The 19,412-nt window shown below is 44.4% G+C and overlaps 1 protein-coding gene across 5 annotated transcripts in view; it reads left to right on the top strand.

The window, feature by feature from the left end:
* The window catches only part of LOC105477799 (eukaryotic elongation factor, selenocysteine-tRNA specific), a 250,268-nt gene that overhangs the window by 49,917 nt on the left and 180,939 nt on the right, over nucleotides 1-19,412 (top strand). The window contains exon 1 of one of the 5 annotated variants that reach the window (XM_071092303.1): nucleotides 13,982-14,225. The exons of the other annotated variants lie outside the window; for them this stretch is intronic. Coding sequence (XP_070948404.1) covers nucleotides 14,123-14,225 — 103 coding nt within the window. The 5' untranslated portion in view covers nucleotides 13,982-14,122. Of the gene's footprint in view, nucleotides 1-13,981; nucleotides 14,226-19,412 lie in introns of those variants that run through there. 5 annotated transcript variants of the gene reach the window in all.

The raw sequence follows: 19,412 nt of genomic DNA, 5'->3' as shown, positions 1-19,412 counted from the left end.
TTATATCATGCAACATGAGGATATCTACATTTTGGAGTGAGTGTGAGCTTTGAGGATAAAGTTGTAACAGAAGTTTCTAAGATAATCTATTAATTGATACCACCTATCTTATTGATTTAATAATTGAGTCACTGTTATACTTAGCCAGTTGAATATCAAGCTTGGCACTCCATTAGATAGGAAACCTGATTTTGGAATACATCAATTATCCCAGCAGGAATTATTGATGTAATCCCAGATTAGCAGGATTACCATGTTCCTTAGCAGGCAACATGGTTACCAAATGCAAATGAAACACTAGAGTTATTTGTAGGAGTGTTGTATTAGAGAGATAGTTCTCTAAGTGGGCTGCAAAGCAGCTCTGTGAAGTGAGTCCTATTTTCTCAGTGACTTTTATATTCTAAGATTAAGTGATACATTCCCAAGGAACAAGACCTTTGTAAACAGTGGTTAACTTTTATAAGGAAGGAACATAGAAGATTCTGGACAGTGTCATGGAATAAAAATATTAAGAACACAGATTCTAGCACCATACTACTGGAATCCTGGCTCCATCACTTGCTTGTTTTGGGATCTTGAGCTGGTGACTTACCCACTTTTTACCTCAGCTTCTTATCTGTAAAATAAGGATTATAATATTGTATGTACTTATGACAGTCATTGTAAGGATTAATGAATTAGTATGTAAAGTACTTAACACAAAGCCTGTTGCATAGTCAACTCTCAATAAATATTAACTGTTATTATTGCTATGGTTACTAATATTTGTATTGCTTTAATTATGGCATTAATTTTTGGCAGAATTTCCTCGCTCGTTTTAGCTTGCTGTAAGATTGGGTGTTTCCCTACCTCTCCTTGTGTCTGAGGTAGGGTTCTTTCAGAGTTTTGCTGTTTGTCACAGTGTCTAACTACTCTGTGTTCAGGTGGCCTCCCTAGAGTTGCTCTTAAGAATCAGTATCTCTTGTTAACAAATACACCGCTCCCAGCCACTTCTTCCCTGGGAGCATCTCCACGTTCAAAGCCAGGTTGCACAGCGCCAGGACAGCAGCAGGATGTGTGTTGGCTCCCTCCTGGAGTGCCACCTTCCCTAGGGCATGGTAAGTGTGCTGAGCAGTTGGTGTGTCAGTGAGGCCCTCCCGAGCTCAGTGAGACCCTCCCAAGTTGATGCTTCACTGAGACCCACCCAGCCATTTTTGCTTGATCAAATGACAGAATGGATCAAAACTTAATTATAAAAGATGTATTTACCTGGATGATAATGCAAAAGAAAGGAGCCCTTGGTCCGGCACGGTGGCTCTCACCTGTAATCCCAGCACTTTGGGAGGCCGAGACAGGCAGATCACCTGAGGTTGGGAGTTCGGGACTAACCTGACTGACATGGAGAAACCCCATCTCTACTAAAAAAATACAAAACGAGCCGGGCGTGGTGGTGCATGACTGTAATCCCAGCTACTTGGGAGGCTAAGGCAGGAGAATTGCTTGAACCCAGTGGGCAGAGGTTGCAGTGAGCCGAGATCGCGCCATTGTACTCCAGCCTGGGCAACAAGAGCAAAACTCCGTCTCAAAAAAAAAAAATAGAAAGGAGCCCAGTTGTTACACTTCCCCTTTAAGTACTTTTGTCTGCTGCACGACAGGCTTCCCTAGAAGAGTTGTTCAGCTTGAAGTTGTAAAGTTGTAGGTTATAAGGCAGATTTGATTCACTGTTTCCTAATTCTGTGTGACTTGATAAAAGGTTGGTGCTCAAAAAGTTAAAGGAATTTTAACTAGTAGAAGGAACTAGTTAAAATTAATTAAAATGAGGGATAGGTACCCTTCCTTCATTCAGTTATCCCCTTGTTTAATTATGTATTGATTTGTTCATTTGTGTGCTCACTCATCTGGTCACCTGAACATTATTGGACCCCTCCTCTGGGCCAGGTAGGCCCTGTGTGAAGCTCAGGGACTCAGATGTATCTGGGAAGATCCCTGCCCAGTCTACTGGGGAGACAAACACAGAAGCCCCCTTTTCAGTGCCTCTGAGCAGTGCAGAGATGGAGGGAGGGAAAGAGGGTGCCAAGCTGAGCCTAGTGGGGGGAAGAGCAAGGCTGGACTCCTGCTGTGGGCGTGCCTTTGAGGAAGAGTCCCAGGCCTTTGAGAGTGAGGGTGTGTTCCCTCCTACAATTAATGCCATCACAGTGAAATCTGCCTAATAATAGGATCTCCAGACCCCAGCAAATGGTCTGCTGATCTCAGGCAATGTTTGTCTATAAGAATCCTTCGCCCTGTGTAAACACTTTATTAGACCATTAAGTTGCCGTCAGCCTCTCCCACATTTACTAATGCCTGAGCAGGCTGAGCATAGGCTTCCATTTTTATGAAAACTCTTGCTTTTCCAGAGGTTTATTCTTTGAGCTAATTTATCTTGAATCCTCATCCCACAGATCTGGCTTGCTTTGTGTGACTGGGATAGTTGTCTGAAAGGGAGGGCTTTCCTGGAGCCAAGAGATGGGCTAGATAACTTCAGGAGGCCCTGGCCTGCTAAGGAATTCTTTAGTGCATTACAATCATATGCCTTTAAAAAACTCTTCTTGTAAAGAATTATTGACAGTACAGCATTTTGGGAGTGGGGTGTCCCAAGTGTAGCAACCCATTTGGAACATGTCTGTGTCCTCCTTTTTCGAGTTAAAATAATGACTCTTTAAGTATTTTACAATGCAATGTAATGTTGATTTCAGAATCTCTGCTAAGATGTAGGGGATAAATGCGTCCACAATTCCTGCTGGTATTTAATTTTATATCCTATGTTCTCGTAAGGGAAGAACATGGAACTGTGAATGATGGTGGGTGTGTGGAGCGGGATTGTGTGAGGCACAATCTGGAACACCTTTCTGGGAAGAGAGTGTCTGGAGAGCTTAGATCCATCAGCCCTGAGCAAAATCGGGTAATATTTATAAACAACCTGTGTTAGAATTCTCCTAGGCCTCCAGGAGGAGGCAGGAGCTCCTCTTTGTGCTTGGCTTGTGTGGAGGCATTTGGCCAATCATTAACCTCCCAAAATTACCCTTGTTTTTATCAGGCACATTTTGAACTTGAATCTAGGCATTAAAGGAAAGGGTATTGGGAAAGGTTCCATCTCTGCTGTGGGATTAACTTGGCTTAGAGCAAGCCAGTCACTTCTGTCTGTGTGAGCACAGAACACAAATCTGTTTTGAAAACTGGACCTATCTGAAGGAAAGATGGTGAGAATAGGACATATAAACAGCTGTATAAAACACAGCTGCTGGCAGTAGTTTCCTTAGTGGCCATGGATCTGTGTGAAGAGGTGAAAACCTTTGGATATGAGAGGAAGAGGGTAGATATAATAATCACCTTTATGATTTGCTTATTAACGTTGGTTGCTCAACATATTATTTAGATCCTCATAGTGACCTGTAAGGTGGCTGGGTTCCTCTCTATCTAACAGATGAGGACACTGAGACACAGACAGTGCGGAGCTGGGTTGGGGACTTCACTTTACTTCTGCTGCTCTGCCGACTTCTCATGGCTGGCCCAGAGACGGAATAAGCCCAGGTGTAGAAGGGAGCAGCTGGAGTTGTAGGAAGAGCAGTGAGTGGACAGCCAGGAGTCTGCACCAAAGACAGGCTCGGCTCTCCAGACCCAGACTGGCCCGTGCAGCACTTCTGCCTGCAGCTGAGGGGGCCCCTTAAGAGCCCTAGTTCAAGAAAATTGCATCTTTGGATATCAGAGTGAAGAAGATTACTTCTATTGCTATAATTAAGGGCTTCTTGCTTAATTCTGAGCTGTCTAACCTAGCTCAATTTGAGTAAGAGTCTTATAAAACAGTATTTAAAGATGCCCCCCTCTCTCCCTCTATTTCCCTTCTTCCTTCTCTCTCTTCTTCTCTCCATCTCTCTTTCCCTCCTCCGTCCCTCCATTTTCTTCCCTCCATCTCCCTCCCTCCTTGCTTTCAATTGTCTGGCTTCAGTTTCCCTTGGTTCTGTGAGAGTAGGTCTCTGGAGTGTGTTGCCCGTCTTGTGGCTCCCCTAGGAGGTTATGTTAACTGTGAACTATGAAGGGGAGCCACCTTGTTTGTTTTTTAACACCCACTCAATTATAAATTGCCAGGGAGGCTTGGACTCTTGGGACGCTAAGGTGAGGATCCAATTTTGAGATCTGCAAAATTGGGTCAAAATCTCATGGCATCTTTAAGCCTTTCCCCTCTCCCACAGATACATTGCATACACACACACACACACACACACACACACACCTCACACGTGCGCGTGCGAGCAAGATAAGGATAACGTAAACTAGACCTTCCTTTTGACTTAATGTTTTTGTTCCATGTTGGCATTCAAAGCAGGAACACAGGGTGCTATCTGACAAAGCTTTTCTTCTTTGCTGTTCAGAATTTCCATTTGGAGTTTACTAAGCCAGGACTGATAATGGGTAGACAGCTCGGTAAAATTCTAGATGAGAAGATCTCTGTTAATAATCACGGACCCCTGAGTATTTCTGAAAGGTGCTAAAGAGAGTTTTGACATTCATCTGGCTGCCAAATGAACTTCTGGTCTGACTTCAGGGCTTATTGTCTGTGGCACCCCCAGATTTCAGTTCTGACAGGGGGTGCTAGGCTGTTGGTAGCATCAGAATCACCTGGGAAGGTTGTCTACCTGCCTGTTTCTTTTTTTCCTTTGGTAAATGACAGATTTCTTGTCCCCACTCTTGGTATATTTTCTGTCCTGGGAGTCTGGATCAGTACTGCTATGGAAACTATGGGAAGTTGGATTTTGGCTCAATCAAAATGGAGCAGCCCACATAGTGTGGGGCTGCCTCAAGTTTCCAGCACAGGCTGGTCTCTGCCTCTAAGTGGCGGATGGTTGGATGGGAAGCCTTTTTGGTCTTGTGAGCACACTAAGAGTTTTTTTTGTTGCAAATTTCACTCTAATAGACACCAAAGTTACTTGACCTCTGTTGACCTGCTTCTTTTTTTCCCTTCTGTCCATGATGTCATAGATATTGGATGATGACTGTAAGTTAGGCTCAGGAAAAATGACCACATTGTTCTGCTTTTATGGGGCTCATAGTGTACAGGGAGAGACTTGAAACTGTAGACAAACTCTATCTAGTGAGTGCTAGAGGGAGTCACACCTTCAACCTAAAGAATGTTCAGGTGTAGTGTTAGTGCCCAAGGCAATCTGTTGCCAGAATTGACCTTGAAGATTCCTTGGGAAGGGGCTGTGTTGAAGATAAATGCCTTGCTCCTCAGTGAGCTCCACATGGGGCCAGTGTTTCCTCTGGCATTGAGTGGATTGCTGTGTCTGAGGTGGGGCCTAGCTGAAGCAGTTGGTTGATGTTTAGGAGCTATGTTGTGTGAAAAAGCTCTATCTTTCAGATGTTAGAGTCACAGCTCACCCAGTGAGATGGTCACATTGGGAGGGGCCTGTGAGAACTGCAACAATTCAGGGGTCACTTGGCACATCGGCTTATTAAATGGAGTTGTGGGCAAAAGCTCCTGCACTACTTCTCACTGAATGCTCACCTTTGAATTCCCGTGAATTAAACCATACGTTGTGAATTCACGAAGTCTTACAGGAGCATAGATGAGAGAGAACAACTGATTCGATGTGGGGAGGCAGGAAGGACTTCTCAAAGAAATGACATTTGAGTGAATTCTTGAAGGATAAGTTCAGAGTAGACTTCGATCAGATCGGGGGAAAGGAGAACATTCTAGGCCAGCGTTTCCCAAAGCATCCTTTGTAGAATATGTGTTACATGGCGTATTAATATGGGGAAAGAAGAGAACCTGTTAGTTGAGAGATGCTGGTTAAACTTAGTTCAGCAATTGCTCCCACCCCTTAAAGAACTTCTCAGAGCCTTTCATCTTTAATACACTTTGGTGTACTGTGAATCTTAAAGAGTGAGGTACAGTGTTTGTACTAGGTCAGACTTTTCTTGGAGACCTAGTTTAGGCAAGGTAGACAGCACCTGCAGAGGCATGAAGCTTTAAAAGACCATGGCTAATTCAGGAAATGGTGGGTTTGTGTGTCTGAGTAGAGGGGGAGTGTAGGAGGGGAAGACAGTGAAGAGATGTGGGGAACTTGGAAGGTATGGACCAGCTTCTGGGAGAACTCCTTTGGGTGCTAGGTAAGGCTAGGGGCCAGTCTTACTCAAACTACAGTCATTTTAGAACCATCTTCACATCTCTCTTACAGGCTCAATGCCATATATATTCTGATTTAATGTATTTTTTAATCCAATTTTTAAATTGTAGATAATCATAAGGAAATTTTTCATCACTAAGGCAAGTGGAAAACCAATAGCCTTTCCGAAGGTAGAATAAACACACATATGTACACAAGTACATACACACACACACACACACTGAAAACCAAACAGTTGTCAAATTCTAGCTACAGGTTATGAACTTGAGCTGTGATTCGTTTTTGTTATAAAGGGAGAGTTGGAAATTTTGGAGAGGTAATAAGTAGATTATGCTCCCAATTGAGACTTGCTCATCGTTCAATCAAAGAGATGGACAGATAACCAAAATGTTAATAATTTTCTTACAATATAATGCCAGATGTGTGTGCCATCAAAAACATCTCCCACTTTGGGAAACTTTCCTCTGGGCAGTGGGGCTGAAGGCTTGTAAACAGGAGCACCTTTCTTTGCTTTAGAAAGCCAGTTTGTGCACTTTTATGGATGGTGGTGGTTCGGAATGGGTAAGACTGAAGGCAGGAAATCCATTGTTTAAGAAAAAAAGAAGCCAGGGGAAAAATGCAGAGGTCTGAGCTTTGGGGCAATGGCCATAGAATGGCAGGAAAGACTGTTTGATTATTTAGTAGAGAGAATGCCAGGACTGGGGGACAAACAGAGAAGGGGGTCCCAAAAATGACTTGGCTTGGTCTCCTGGAGAGGTCATAGTGGCTCAAACTGAGGTTGGTAGTTGGCGGAGAGGCAGGTTGAGTAGTTGGCAGAGAGGCACGCTGACTTTAGGCTTCTGTAGGAAGTCAGTGTGGAGGTGTCCATGGGAGCAGGGGAATATGTGTATGTAACTCCAGATCTGGTGGGTGGAAAGAGAATTGAGTTTAGAGCCAGGTAAATCTGTGCGTGACCCATGGCTTCGCCCCTCACATCTAGGATCTTGGTTTCCTTTTTGGACGGTGAAAAACTGTAAACCCCAGCCTTACGGATGATTGGGAAGGTTACTAGTAGGTAGAGTGCCTGGGATAGCTGTGACACAGAGCAAAGCCCAGAATCAGCAATGTTTATTTTAAGTTCCTTCTAGCTTCCCAGTTACATCTCTGAATTTTTTGGAGAAAGCTAGCCTCGGATTCAGCCGATTCCTATGGATTTCCCCTGGAGTGAAAGAAGCCTTGATTCACACGTGTCATGACATTGGTCATTCTTGTGTTTGGTGGGAATTTTGGTATAGAAAGTGCTGATTGCTGACCTTTTGTCTTCTGCAGAAGAGCTCCTGCTGTCAGGGTTCAGAGGCTTAGGCATCAGGCCAGCTGGGCATCACTGACATTCTTTCCTGCCCATTTCTGTCTGCTTTCTAGGCAGCAGAAATCAAAGTGTCCTGCCAATCTGTTAGACTGACTTCGCCAACTGCCAAATGGCCTTGAAAGGAGTAGTGGGAAAGCCAGAGCTTGGTGGTCAGACATCCTCTGTTGCTTATTGGCTGTTTAAGCCTGTACAGTGGCACGTCCTTAAGTCTCTATGTTATCATTTGCAAAGCAGGGTTAATAATATCCATTTTGCAGAGTGATTGGGAGGACTAGAGATCATAAGGAGTTGCCTTAGCCCAAGGTATACTATATGCTTAAAATATGGGTGCTATTGCCCTTAGTTGTTGTGTGTTAACCTCCTCTCACCTCTAGAGAAATGTAGGAAGGCTACTATTATTATTTTATTTATTTTAGAGACAGGGCCTTGCTCTGTTGTCCAGGCTGGAGTGCAGTGGCATGATCACAGCTCCTTGAAACCTCGAAGTCCTGGGTTCAAGGGATCCTCTCAACTCAGCCTCCTGAGTGGCTGGGACTATAGGTGTGAGCCACCCCACCAAGCTCTAGGAAGACGGTTATGAATATGAGGTATCTAGAGATAACATTCTGTTACTTGATAATACAACATGTAAAAATTTAGACTGACCAAAAGAGAAATACATATACTTCTTTTTTTTTTTTTTTCTGGAGACAGAGTCTTGCTCTGTCACCCAAGCTGGAGTGCAGTGGTGTGATCTAGGCTCACTGCAACCTCTGCCTCCCTGGTTCAAGTGATTCTCATGTCTCAGCCTCCCAAGTAGCTGAGACTACAGGTGCATGCCATCACACCCAGCTAATTTTTGTATTTTTTGTAGAGACTAGGTTTCACCATGTTGCCCAGGGTGGTCTCGAATTCCTGAGCTCAGGCAATTTGCCCACCTCAGCCTCCCAAAGTGCTAGGATTGCAGGCGTGAGCCACCACACCTGGCAAGAAATACATATACTTCTTATCACTCAGAGAATGTTGGTGTGAAATGGGACTTTGGAAATGTCTATGATTTCTTTGGAGGTTGTGGGAGCCCCTGGGAGGCTGGGGAGCTGCCCCAGCTCGTATCTGGACAGGGGCTGACCCTCATCAGAGGTGTTCCTGCCACTGCCTTCAGTACCAGAGTGAACTTCATGTGTTGCTCCTTAGAGCCCAGCTGCCTTGCTTCTGCTGGCCTGTGAGCCTCTGGGCTTCAGCTTCATAGAAGTGCTCTGGGCTGGAAGGGCCCCAGAGGGCTCTTGTTGGACTCAGAGCCCTGCTTTTGATCTTCACCTCAGGAAAGCTGCTGGTACCTCTCCCTGATATTGAGTGCATAAAGTAATGGAGTTAGGGCCACGCAGGAGAAGGATTTAAAGCCGATTGAGCAGTCACATCCTAAGAACATTGGTTAAAAGCCCTATGTCGACATGGAGAAGATCTGGTTTAGAAATAGGGCTTTTGCTTTGGCCTTCTGTTCAATGTTTTAAAAAATGACTTTCAAGAAGAGTAAAAGCATGTTTGGAGGTATAGTTTCTACCCTCTTTGAGATAGCAGAATCAAAATTCAGATAGCCTCTGTGGGCTTGGACAGTGAGCCAAAGCCAACATGATGAAATGAAGCAAGCATAAACAGGAGGAGTGTTGGGAGTTCAGGCCGGCCACCAGCCTCCCCAGGCAGTGATGGGCCGGTGCTGCCACATCAGCCAGCTCCTTCCAGGGCTGCCTTCCCAGGAGCACAGCAGCCACACCCGAGGGAGCAACAGTCCTCTGCTAGCACACATCTGCAGCACCAGCTTCCATCCTTGGTCTCATGTTTTAATAGCAAATCTGACAAATTCTCATTGACCCTGAGTGGGGGTTGGCTGCCCACCACACCTTCTCCATTGCCTTGTGGGTGGTATTTCTCCCAAGGGAAGCCTTGGCTAGGGTGAGTGGGAGGGAGAGCAAGCACGCTATGTCTGAGACCTGGGTTGTGGCAGTTGCTGCATTACTTACAGGCCGTGTGGCCTGGGCAAACCTTTTGTCTTCCGTATGTTAGGCTCCTCACCTGGAGCATGGGGTTGGTGATACCCCTGATTGGTGATAAGAGGTGAAGGGTCTGGGGAGCCTTAGCTGTGACAGGAGGAAAGTGCTTGGCATGTCCTTGGCATGTAGTTGGCATAGTAGGAAATGCAGTCCAGCTGATTTGGAGAGTGTGGGCAAGCTGCTTAATCTTTATGAGCCTGTTTTCTTGTCTGTACATGAAGAATGTGACACTTCAGACACCTGGCCCAGTGCCATTCAAGACATGGTAGAGGTCACAAGCAGGTAGGTCCTAAATGATCCAGAGGAAGAAGGGGCTCTATAGCCTGGGAGCTGCCCTACACAGTGCAGCTTCTGCTTGGGGGTGTTGAGCTCCTGCTTGTGGGGGAGTCAGGTGAGGCTGGGCAGGACCCAGCAGGGCTGAGGTCATGTCTCACAGGGAGTGCAGGGCCATGTGAGGGAAGACCAGCAGACAGGTACATTATGTTTTAAACTCACATACTTATTTTAATGTATGTTAGAAAAAAATCAAATAAGTAGTACATCAAACCTGAACTTTTTATGGATATTTTTGCTTTCTTTTTGGTTTTATAGTTTGAGTATTTTAAAAAAAGTCAATTTAAAGAAAAATATTAAGTAAGTAATAAACCAGATAAGACTCTCCAACAGTGTCAGAGTCACAAAAGAACTAACCCCCCTGCCCCAGCCTCAGCCAAGTAAAGAGCAGGTGATGCTTCTAGATTAAAGGAAGCTAAAGACAACAAATCTGGAAGATATAAAGAATCCCTCTGAAAGACAGAATGGGGACAATTGAGAGAAATCTGAATATAGGCAATAGATTAAGTAATATTATGGTGTAAGTCAGCGTTAAATTTGTTGGGTAGGGGAATGTCCTAATTCTTAGAAGACAGATGGTAAGGAATCAAGTGTCATCGTGACTGTAACCTGCTTTAAAATGGTTTGGGAATCCTTTTTATATATCAGCATTATATATATTCACATATATGTATATGGAAAGAGAATGAGAACATGCAAGTATGCACACAAATGTAGCATACTGCTAACAGCTGGCAGTAGCGAGGCAAGGACTGTGCTGTGTTCAGCATTCTGTTTCTTTCAGCTGATTTTGTAATGGTGGCCCAGGAATGATGAACATTTGAGAACTGTTATGCTTTGGAACTTTCCTTCAAGTCCTTTTGAAGTCCTTGCTGACTTTTCATTTCTGGAACATATCTTTAATTTTATATTATAATTTGATAAGAAAAATTTTTGACCTAAGAGAAATCATTCAGTGACACATACTAATATAATGTAACTTAGTTAGAATATGATATGAGATCAAAAAATTCAGTTTTCTCCATTATATAAAATGAGATGGCTAAACTGAAATTTTTGTCTCAATGAGGCAGAAATCATTGAGTAACCATTGGCGGCCACCAGTTAAGATATGTATTCAATAGAAAATGACCTAGTACAGGCCTGGAGGCCATCAGTTAACACTAGAATATTAATGATGTATGATAGGATTATAGAATTACCTGGGATCTCTTCATTTCCGGAGGGAAACTGGAAATTATCTTGCTCTGGGCCACCTGAAAGCTATAAGGAAGGCTCTTTGAAGATGGTGGTGGGCAGCACTTACAGCTGCAATCTGGTATTCCTCTGTGTGTACTGATACCAGGGAATGCTTTTCCTGAGGAGGAGGAGGTAACAGCAGAATCATGTAATATCAGAAACCTTTGTTGAAGATAGATGTGGGAAAGTTGAGGTGGCTGGTGAGGAATTGAATTAGAAGATGTAGGTTTCATTATTGTGGTTGTGATAATGTTGGTGAGATTATACACCAACATCTAGCCCTGAAGTATAGTCTCTTCACCTCCTCGCCTTTCTGCCATGTTAATAGTACCTGAATCCACACATTTGGGATCTCAATTATATTATGGCTTTCAGCAACCCTAATTGGTTCATGGACATATGTCTTATTTGAAGGTGATTACATGCACTTGAATGTTAGGGAGTGAAGCTCCTTTTGTGTCTCTCTATCTGCATTTAGGATGAGATTGAGCACACAGAGGCAGCATGGCCTTCCCTGGGGGAAGGAACATGGGTTTGAATTCAGAGGACATGGGTTTGGATCCTGGCTCCACTCCCTAGTATCTGTGTGACTTTGGATAAAATGATGATGATTATGATGGTGATGGCAGAAGTTAACTACTTCATAGGACCCTGTCTGTGAAGTAAGGGTAGTCATAGTGCACCTTGGACAGCGTTGATGGATCACATGAGATGATGCATGTGAGTAGTCAGTTCACTGGCATGGAACATGCTATAAAGTTATTAAAATAAAGATGCTTGAGTTGAACTACATTGTTAAAACATGGGCTAATACACTGTATTAGTCTGTAATCTGTGGTTATAAAGGACAAAAATCCACCCCAAACTGATTCTTAAAACCAGGAAGTTCATGAGGACTAGCTTTAAAAACAGCTGGATCCAGGGCCTCAAATGATATTGTTAGGACACTGCCCCATTTTCCAGATTGCTTCCCTCATGCTGGCTTAATTAATTCTTAGGCCACCCGGCTCCTGTGAGATTGCAGAGCTGCCATTCATTCTGCTTGCTTTCTGCCAAGTTTGCGCCTCTCACAGAAAGATATTTCCTAGGAGTTCCAGCAAAAAGCACAGGAGAGACTGAGTGGCCAGCTCTAGGTACTACGCCTATCCCTGGAGCTGGGACTAGAGTTCCTACTGTCTAAACATTAGAGACTGAGAAGGGGAGAGAGACGATCCTAAAGAGAAGGAGACCCTGTGCCAGGGGAGTGCTAGGTCTCCATAACAATGGGGGTTGCATAGTTCTTGCATGGGTTTCCAAATCTCTCAGAGGAGGAGCATTTCTCATACATCACACAGCCCAGCATATCCACCAGTCTTCATTTCAAACCAAGCATTCTGCTATTTTTCTTGCTCGGGAAACTGTTGATAAAAACTGTCCCGTTTAGTTGAAACACTGCAAAAGTTATGCAGGAAAAATAAACAAATCTGAGACTCGGGCCAGTTGTGGGATGGAGGAACATCAAAGCTTGGCCAGTCACCAAACTCAGTTTCCACTGGGGTGGCTTCATGTCCACTAACCAGTCTGCAGATCTGGAGCTGCAGTTTAGGCTTGATTCGTTGTAGAAAGCCGAAACTAGCTCAAGGTGGCTCTAGTAAAAGGATTTGTTGGGAGCAGCAGAGCTGTGCCTGGGCTGGGCATGCTAAGGCCAAGCTGGAGCAGGTGGTTGTCCATACTGGTCAGCCACAGTGATGTCCCTGCTAGGCCTTCCACCTGCCTCAGCCAGGTTACCTGCCCACCCACATGCCCCTCTGCCCCTCGACCAGCCCACTCATGCCTGTACTGGCCTCTGATGGCTGCCCATACATGGGGTCTCTGTCACACCCTCAGCCTCAGTGCCCAGCTCACTGGCCCTGTTTCCCAGTGAATTGCTTTCAAGAGCCTCAGGGGAGCGCTGTTGGCCCCGTTCACAGAGGTCACAGGACATTGGTCAGTTTCTGACTAGAGCACTCTTGGGACAGAGCTCTATGTGGTCCCCATAGTTGTGACTGATTGAGGGCAGTGGGCTATAGGTAGGACAGAATACTTTGGGAAGGGATGCAGTCAGGGACAGTCTTCATTCCCTGGCTTTGGCAGTGATCCTGAAACCTTTTCAGATACTTGACCTTGTAGACGAAGACTCTGGCTGCCTGGGCTGGACATGTAGCTCAAGTATTCATACGTTAGTGTTATAGTAGATAATAATTTTTATTAAAAGTATTTATATTTATCATGAAGTGAATTTTGTTATCCCAATTTTGGAAAATAACATAGAAAGAAGAAAATAAAAGTTACCCTTTAGTCCCACCTCTATAGATGCTAGTGATGAGAGCTGATAGCTTTTGCTTTGTGCCAGTCACCCTTCTAAGGGCCTTCTATGCGTACTTGTTGATCCTTACAGCAACAGGGCGAAATAGGATGGAGAGTAATGTAATCCCCATCCCTCACTGTGGGACAGAGGTAAGGTCTGTAGTGGTAGTGGTGGGGAGGGATGAAGTGATACCTAGCCTGCATGGGGCTGCCATAAAGCCCTGGGTCAATGTCACCCAAGGGTCCACCATGTGCTCACTGGTGGACATCCCAGGGTGAAGTGGGGTTGGGTAGTAGTGGTGTCCTGTTCATTCACCCTAGGCTACCGTAGCAGAACCAAAGACAGCAAAGACAGGATCCTGCCTCCCTCACCCTCCCAGCAGAAGAACTTAAGGACCCGTGACCCTTTAATGTGTTCACATGCACCTTGGCCATTGGTTTGGCTCTCAGGACCCAAGGCCTAGACCCTCTGGGCCTGCTCCCTTCCCCAGGGCCTGCCTGAACATGTTCAAATTAATTTGACATGTTTGAATTAAAGGAATACATGAGCACCTGGGGCATAGCACCAGCTCCCTCTGGTCCCCCACTGCCCATGTACATAACTTGCCTTGGCTGTGGTCTTCTTTTCCACACTTGCTGTGATTATTGTCTTGGGGACAGGCCTCAGGGGAAACCTCAGCATCGTGGGCAGTAGGGAGGTGTGAGTCATGAGAAAGAATCAAATATTAATTAGGGAACATCTTCTATATTTCAGGGTTTGTGCCTGGAACTATGGGAACATTTTTCCACTTGGCTGCACAACTCTTTCAGGTACATTTCATCATCCTAGCTTTATAGAAGAGGAAACAGGCTCAGGGGGTTAAGAGGTTTGCTCAAGGCCAGACAGCAGGTCAGTGGACAGTGTGTGTTGGAATCTAGATCCAAGTAAATGGGTAAAGACCAAGAGACTACAGTGGATACATTTCTTTTCTTGGTTTTTCAAGTCCCCTTTTAAGGGGCTTTTTAACTAGGAGTGAGAGTACACGGAGGTGCTCTCCAAAGGGTTATACTCTTTGCAATTCAAGTAAGTGAAGTGAATAAGGGGAAAAATGAAAGAAAAAAAGAGACAAACCACAACAAACTTCATGTATAGGCCTCTTCATTTGGCTCTGACCCTGACACAGACATAGACTGTAAGAACTACTCCGGAAACAGCTGGTAACAGGACACCGTACTTTCAGCCTTTCTTTCTTCATTGTTGCCAGAAAATAATCAGCTCTATATCTTAAGTGCTTGATAGAGTGGCCAGACACCAGCTGTAACTTAAAACAATTTTTGTTTTAGTTGCTTTAAGCAAACAGATGTGGCTAGCTTTCTGGGCCAAGTGCAGTGTCCATGTCTTAGAGTGGACTACTCAAGCTGCTCAACTGTCTTGATTTATGTTTAATTCTTGCTTTAGATGTGTCCATTCAGGCATTCCTTTGGTATGTTTCCAGAGGCTTGGGTTTGGGGTTTGAAGGAGTGATTCTGGACTGGCCGTTGGTTTGCTCGTTCATTGTTTCGGCATTTACGTGTACTGCATGCGTCAGGAGCAGGGTCTCGGCCCTCCTGGAGCTGATGGGCTAGTAAAGAAGCTGGACAAGCAAGTGAATAAGAACAGAGCCTCCCCTGCCCCAAAGGCAACCATTTGCAGCTCTTAGCTTATTATTTTTATATAATCTTTACACAATGTTTATTGTGCTACTTTTTGTTCGACTTTAGACATTATCTGTAGACTTCCTGCTAAGGAACATAAGAATTCTTCTCTTTCTTATGTCCTCCTTCAGTTAGGCATTCCCTCAGAACTTTCAATACATGGGCAGCACGTATTGAAATACGTGCTGAAATATTATTGAAATATTATGTAAGTCTGTATATAATATCCAGCGCCTGCTGTCGGAAAGCTCACAGTGTAGTGGGGAGATGGATGTTGGAAGATACCACGAGAGGAGGCTATGCTGAGGCCTGAGCAGAGGAGTGGACATTCTGTGCTGGATGCCTCTGCTCAGCCTTTGCCTCCCTCTCTGGCTGAGCGGACTCATTCAGGCAGTGTGCTTTGGTGCAGTGGTACCATTTCCCCAGTGCTATCCTGGCCCCAGCCACCACCTCTCCCACTGGAGTGATGGCAGCAACTGCCCTCTGGCCTCCCTGTTGCCTTTCTGGCCTTTGATATACATTGTCCATATAGCACAGAGTGACCTTTTAAAACATCCATCAGGTTATATCACTCCCCCACTTGAAAAACTGTCCTTGGCCTTCTGTTATCAGTAAATACAATCCTGACTCCATACTGCAGCCTTCAAGGCTCCTGGTGAGCCAGCCCACTCCTGTCACTCCCACTCGGCTTGCTGTCTGCAGCCACTTGGGTCTTTCTTCTCTCCCTCAGACCTGCTCCTCACTTGGGCCTTCTTCTTGCTGTTTCCTCATCTGTTTTTTCTTCCAAGGGAACCTTCTTGACTACCCTTTTTGGAATAATACCCTCATCACATCCCGCCACTTTATCCCATAATCCTGTTTTATTTTCTGTGCAGCTTTTATCTCTCTGTAAAAGCTATGAAGAAAATATTTATTCATTATCTGTATCTCACACTAGAATGTAAACTCCGTGAGGACAGGGACCTTATTTGTTTTGTTAAATGGCTGCATTCCCTTAGAATAGTGCTTGACATGTAATAGACACTAGGAAAAAAAAAACAAACAAAACTCTTGGCTAAATGAATCTTGAAAGAGTGCCCTTCTAGTGTGTCCCTGGGACCCAGTGCTACCCTACTGTCTGAAGTCATTAGTGAAAAAATTATCCCTTTTATACTTACAGTTGTGTCCAAGGAATACAGTATTGTTCCTAAATATCATGTATGAGCAGAAAGAATGAGTAGCAGTAATAAAAATGGTGAACTCTTACTTTGCACTTGTGGTGGCAGCTCTGTTCTCTGTACTTTAACGCAGTAACAGATAATTCTGACCACAACTCTATGTGGAAAGGACTACAAATCTAGGCCTAGTTGTAGGATTACAACTCCTGGAGATGAGGGAACTGAGGGATAGAGAGAGTGAGTAACTTAACAAAATCATTAGCTTTGTAAGTGGTGGAGCAGAGACTCGAACCCAGTCATTCTGGCTCCAGAGTCTGTGCTCCCAAGCAAAGGTGCCTGAGTTCTTTTCAGGAAATATCTTTGGAGTTAAATGAATTGAACGCGTTGCTTCTCTAGAGGTGGAACCAGGAATAATCTCAATTACTCTCACTCTTGAGTGCTCTGTCATGGTGTTTATGTGGCTGTTCATTGTGGACAGTGCCATCACTGACACCAAAGCCCCAGCAGATGTAGAGACCATAAAGTGTCTTTACTGTCAAATGATGGGGCTTCACAGAGACAGTCACAGGAAACAAGAGACAACACAATATACTCTCAGAGGTGTGGCTGGCCAGCTTCCCCCATTCCCTGGTGAAGTATGGCTATGGATGTTACCCGCCATGCAGTCTGAAGATTACTCCACATGCAAGAACCCCCCCATGCCAATCCCATAGAGATGCTATGCCCTTCTGCTCCCCGCTTCTAACTCACTGTTCTAAGGCCCTGACTATGTGCCTGCCTGAGGGAACGGGTACAGAATGATGCCAGCCTGTCCTTGAATGTGTGCTGTCAGATCAGGCGAGGAAGGGCCAACCTCCCGGAGCATCCTGCAGCAGACCCTGCTTCAAGCCTGTGTTTCTTCTGCAGTGCTGTATGTGCATTGCTGTCAGTTCTCATGCTATTCCTGTGGCTGGGCAGTGGGACAGATGAGTAGCCCCAGATGGCACAGCTGGCAGTGCCAGGGTTCAAGTCCAAGTCTTTTTGATGTAGAGTCTACAACAGAACTCTGTTTATATTTCTCTGTTCACCAAAATGAATTCTAGTTACTCTCAGTACATTTGGTTTCCATCAGTGTTTTGAGTGCTGAAAATAACATGATGGTACATGTCCCTCACAGGAGAACTTCAGAAACATCACAGGTGTGCCACACTTGCACCTTGCAATTTACCGTGTTCTTTCAGACTTCCAGTTAACATGGTGGGCCATGCTGCTGCCTTGTGTCCCAAACACATTGAAATGCTGGATAAAGTGAGGAAACAGTAAGAGAAGAAAAAATATACAGCTAGGTTGAGAAGCAAGAAAGGAGTATCTTCAAGAGCTAGACTAGAAAAGGAGGTCAAATTCTCAGCAGAGAATATGAATGGAAGCCCGTTTGTTCGCAGGGGTATCCAGATTGGATATGTGAGGTTCACCTGGTAAATTAAGAAAAAAGACCAAGAAGTTGCCTCTAACTGGTGGAGATTAAATTGCTTGCCTTGCGAGGTGAGCTGAGAAAGTTTCCCTCACCCAGGAGAGGACAGAATTCCTGAGATTGCGTGGATTCAGATGCAGGCCTCATATCTGCATCACTGGTGCTAATGGAAATCCTGAGCCAAGAAATTAACATAGAAACCGGTGACACCTTATGACCCTGGGCTGCCATAGCTCCTGGTCTCCCTATAGGGGCACCTTTACAGTTGCACACATGTGCGAGCCCCCATAGAAAACAACCTTTGCTGAAGATGAGTTTACAGACAAAATTACAAGGCATGCAGGGAAAATTACCACCTTGAGAAAGAGAATCTATAGATTCTCAAGTGGGAAAACTCAGGTCCTAGAAACTAGAAACCATAAAACAATCTGAAAGAGAATTTAAAATAAGAATATTTGAAATGCAAATAACGGAATAGAAATTATAGCAAGATTAGGACATTATGAAAAAAGAGTAGGTAAATTTGAAAACAAACCAAAAAGAAATTCTAAGTATTAAAAATGTAGTCATTGCCATGTGCTTTCAGATTAATTATCTTATTAATGCTTCATGGAAGTTAGGGTAGGTAGTTTTATTCTTTGTGTGTTTCTTCAAAGTTTTTTTTTTGGAGACAGAATCTCAGTCTGTCACCCAGGCTGGATCTCAGCTTACTGCAACCTGCCCCTCCTGGGTTCAAGCAATTCTCATGCCCCAGCCTCCCTAGTAGCTGGGACTACAGGTGCACACCACCACAGCCAGCTAATTTTTGTGTATTAGTAGAGATGAGGTTTTGCCATGTTGGCTAGGCTAGTCTCGAACTCCTGACCTCAAATGATCTGCCTGCCTCGGCTTCCCAAAGGGCTGGGATTACAAATGTGAGCCACTGTGCCCAGCTTAAAGTTTTTTTGTTTGTTTGTTTGTTTTTTACTATAGAAGTACTCATGTATGTTGAAAATCTGGAAAATAAAGCAAATTATAGGAAAGAAATAAGAATAATTTGTTAACCTGTTTCTTGAGTTAACTATTTTGGCATTTTTTTCCTAGTAGGGATTCTACTAGGTATAAAATTTTAGATCCTTATTTAAACAAAGTTTTGAAACGTGAGCCGCCTTCTATATCATAATTAAATTTTCTCTGAAAATATGTTTAATTGCTCTGTAGTATTTTATTGTCCTGCTCTGCCATACTTTATCTGTCTACTCTTGATGAATGTATGCACTGTGTACAATATTACCTACTTTAACCACAACATGTTGAACATTTGTTTGCATTTCAGATTATTCTTTAGATTATTCTTTTTTTTTTTTTTTTTGAGACGGAGTCTTGCTCTGTCGCCCGGGCTGGAGTGCAGTGGCCGGATCTCAGCTCACTGCAAGCTCCACCTCCCGGGTTTACGCCATTCTCCTGTCTCAGCCTCCCGTGTAGCTGGGACTACAGGCGCCCGCCACCTCGCCCGGCTAGTTTTTTGTATTTTTTAGTAGAGACGGGGTTTCACCGTGTTAGCCAGGAAGGGCTCGATCTCCTGACGTCGTGATCCTCCCGTCTCAGCCTCCCAAAGTGCTGGGATTACAGGCTTGAGCCACCGCGCCCGGAGCAGATTACCAAAAATGAGATGGCTTGATTTATGGGTGGGGCCTTATATTTTGTAAGGGAAGGAAGGGACAGGAATATATGAAC

Source organism: Macaca nemestrina, chromosome 2 (assembly GCF_043159975.1).
Source record: "Macaca nemestrina isolate mMacNem1 chromosome 2, mMacNem.hap1, whole genome shotgun sequence".
NCBI lineage: Eukaryota > Metazoa > Chordata > Mammalia > Primates > Cercopithecidae > Macaca > Macaca nemestrina.
The sequence above is the reverse complement of the archived record's forward strand: the minus strand, read 5'-3'. Positions and strand labels throughout refer to the sequence as shown.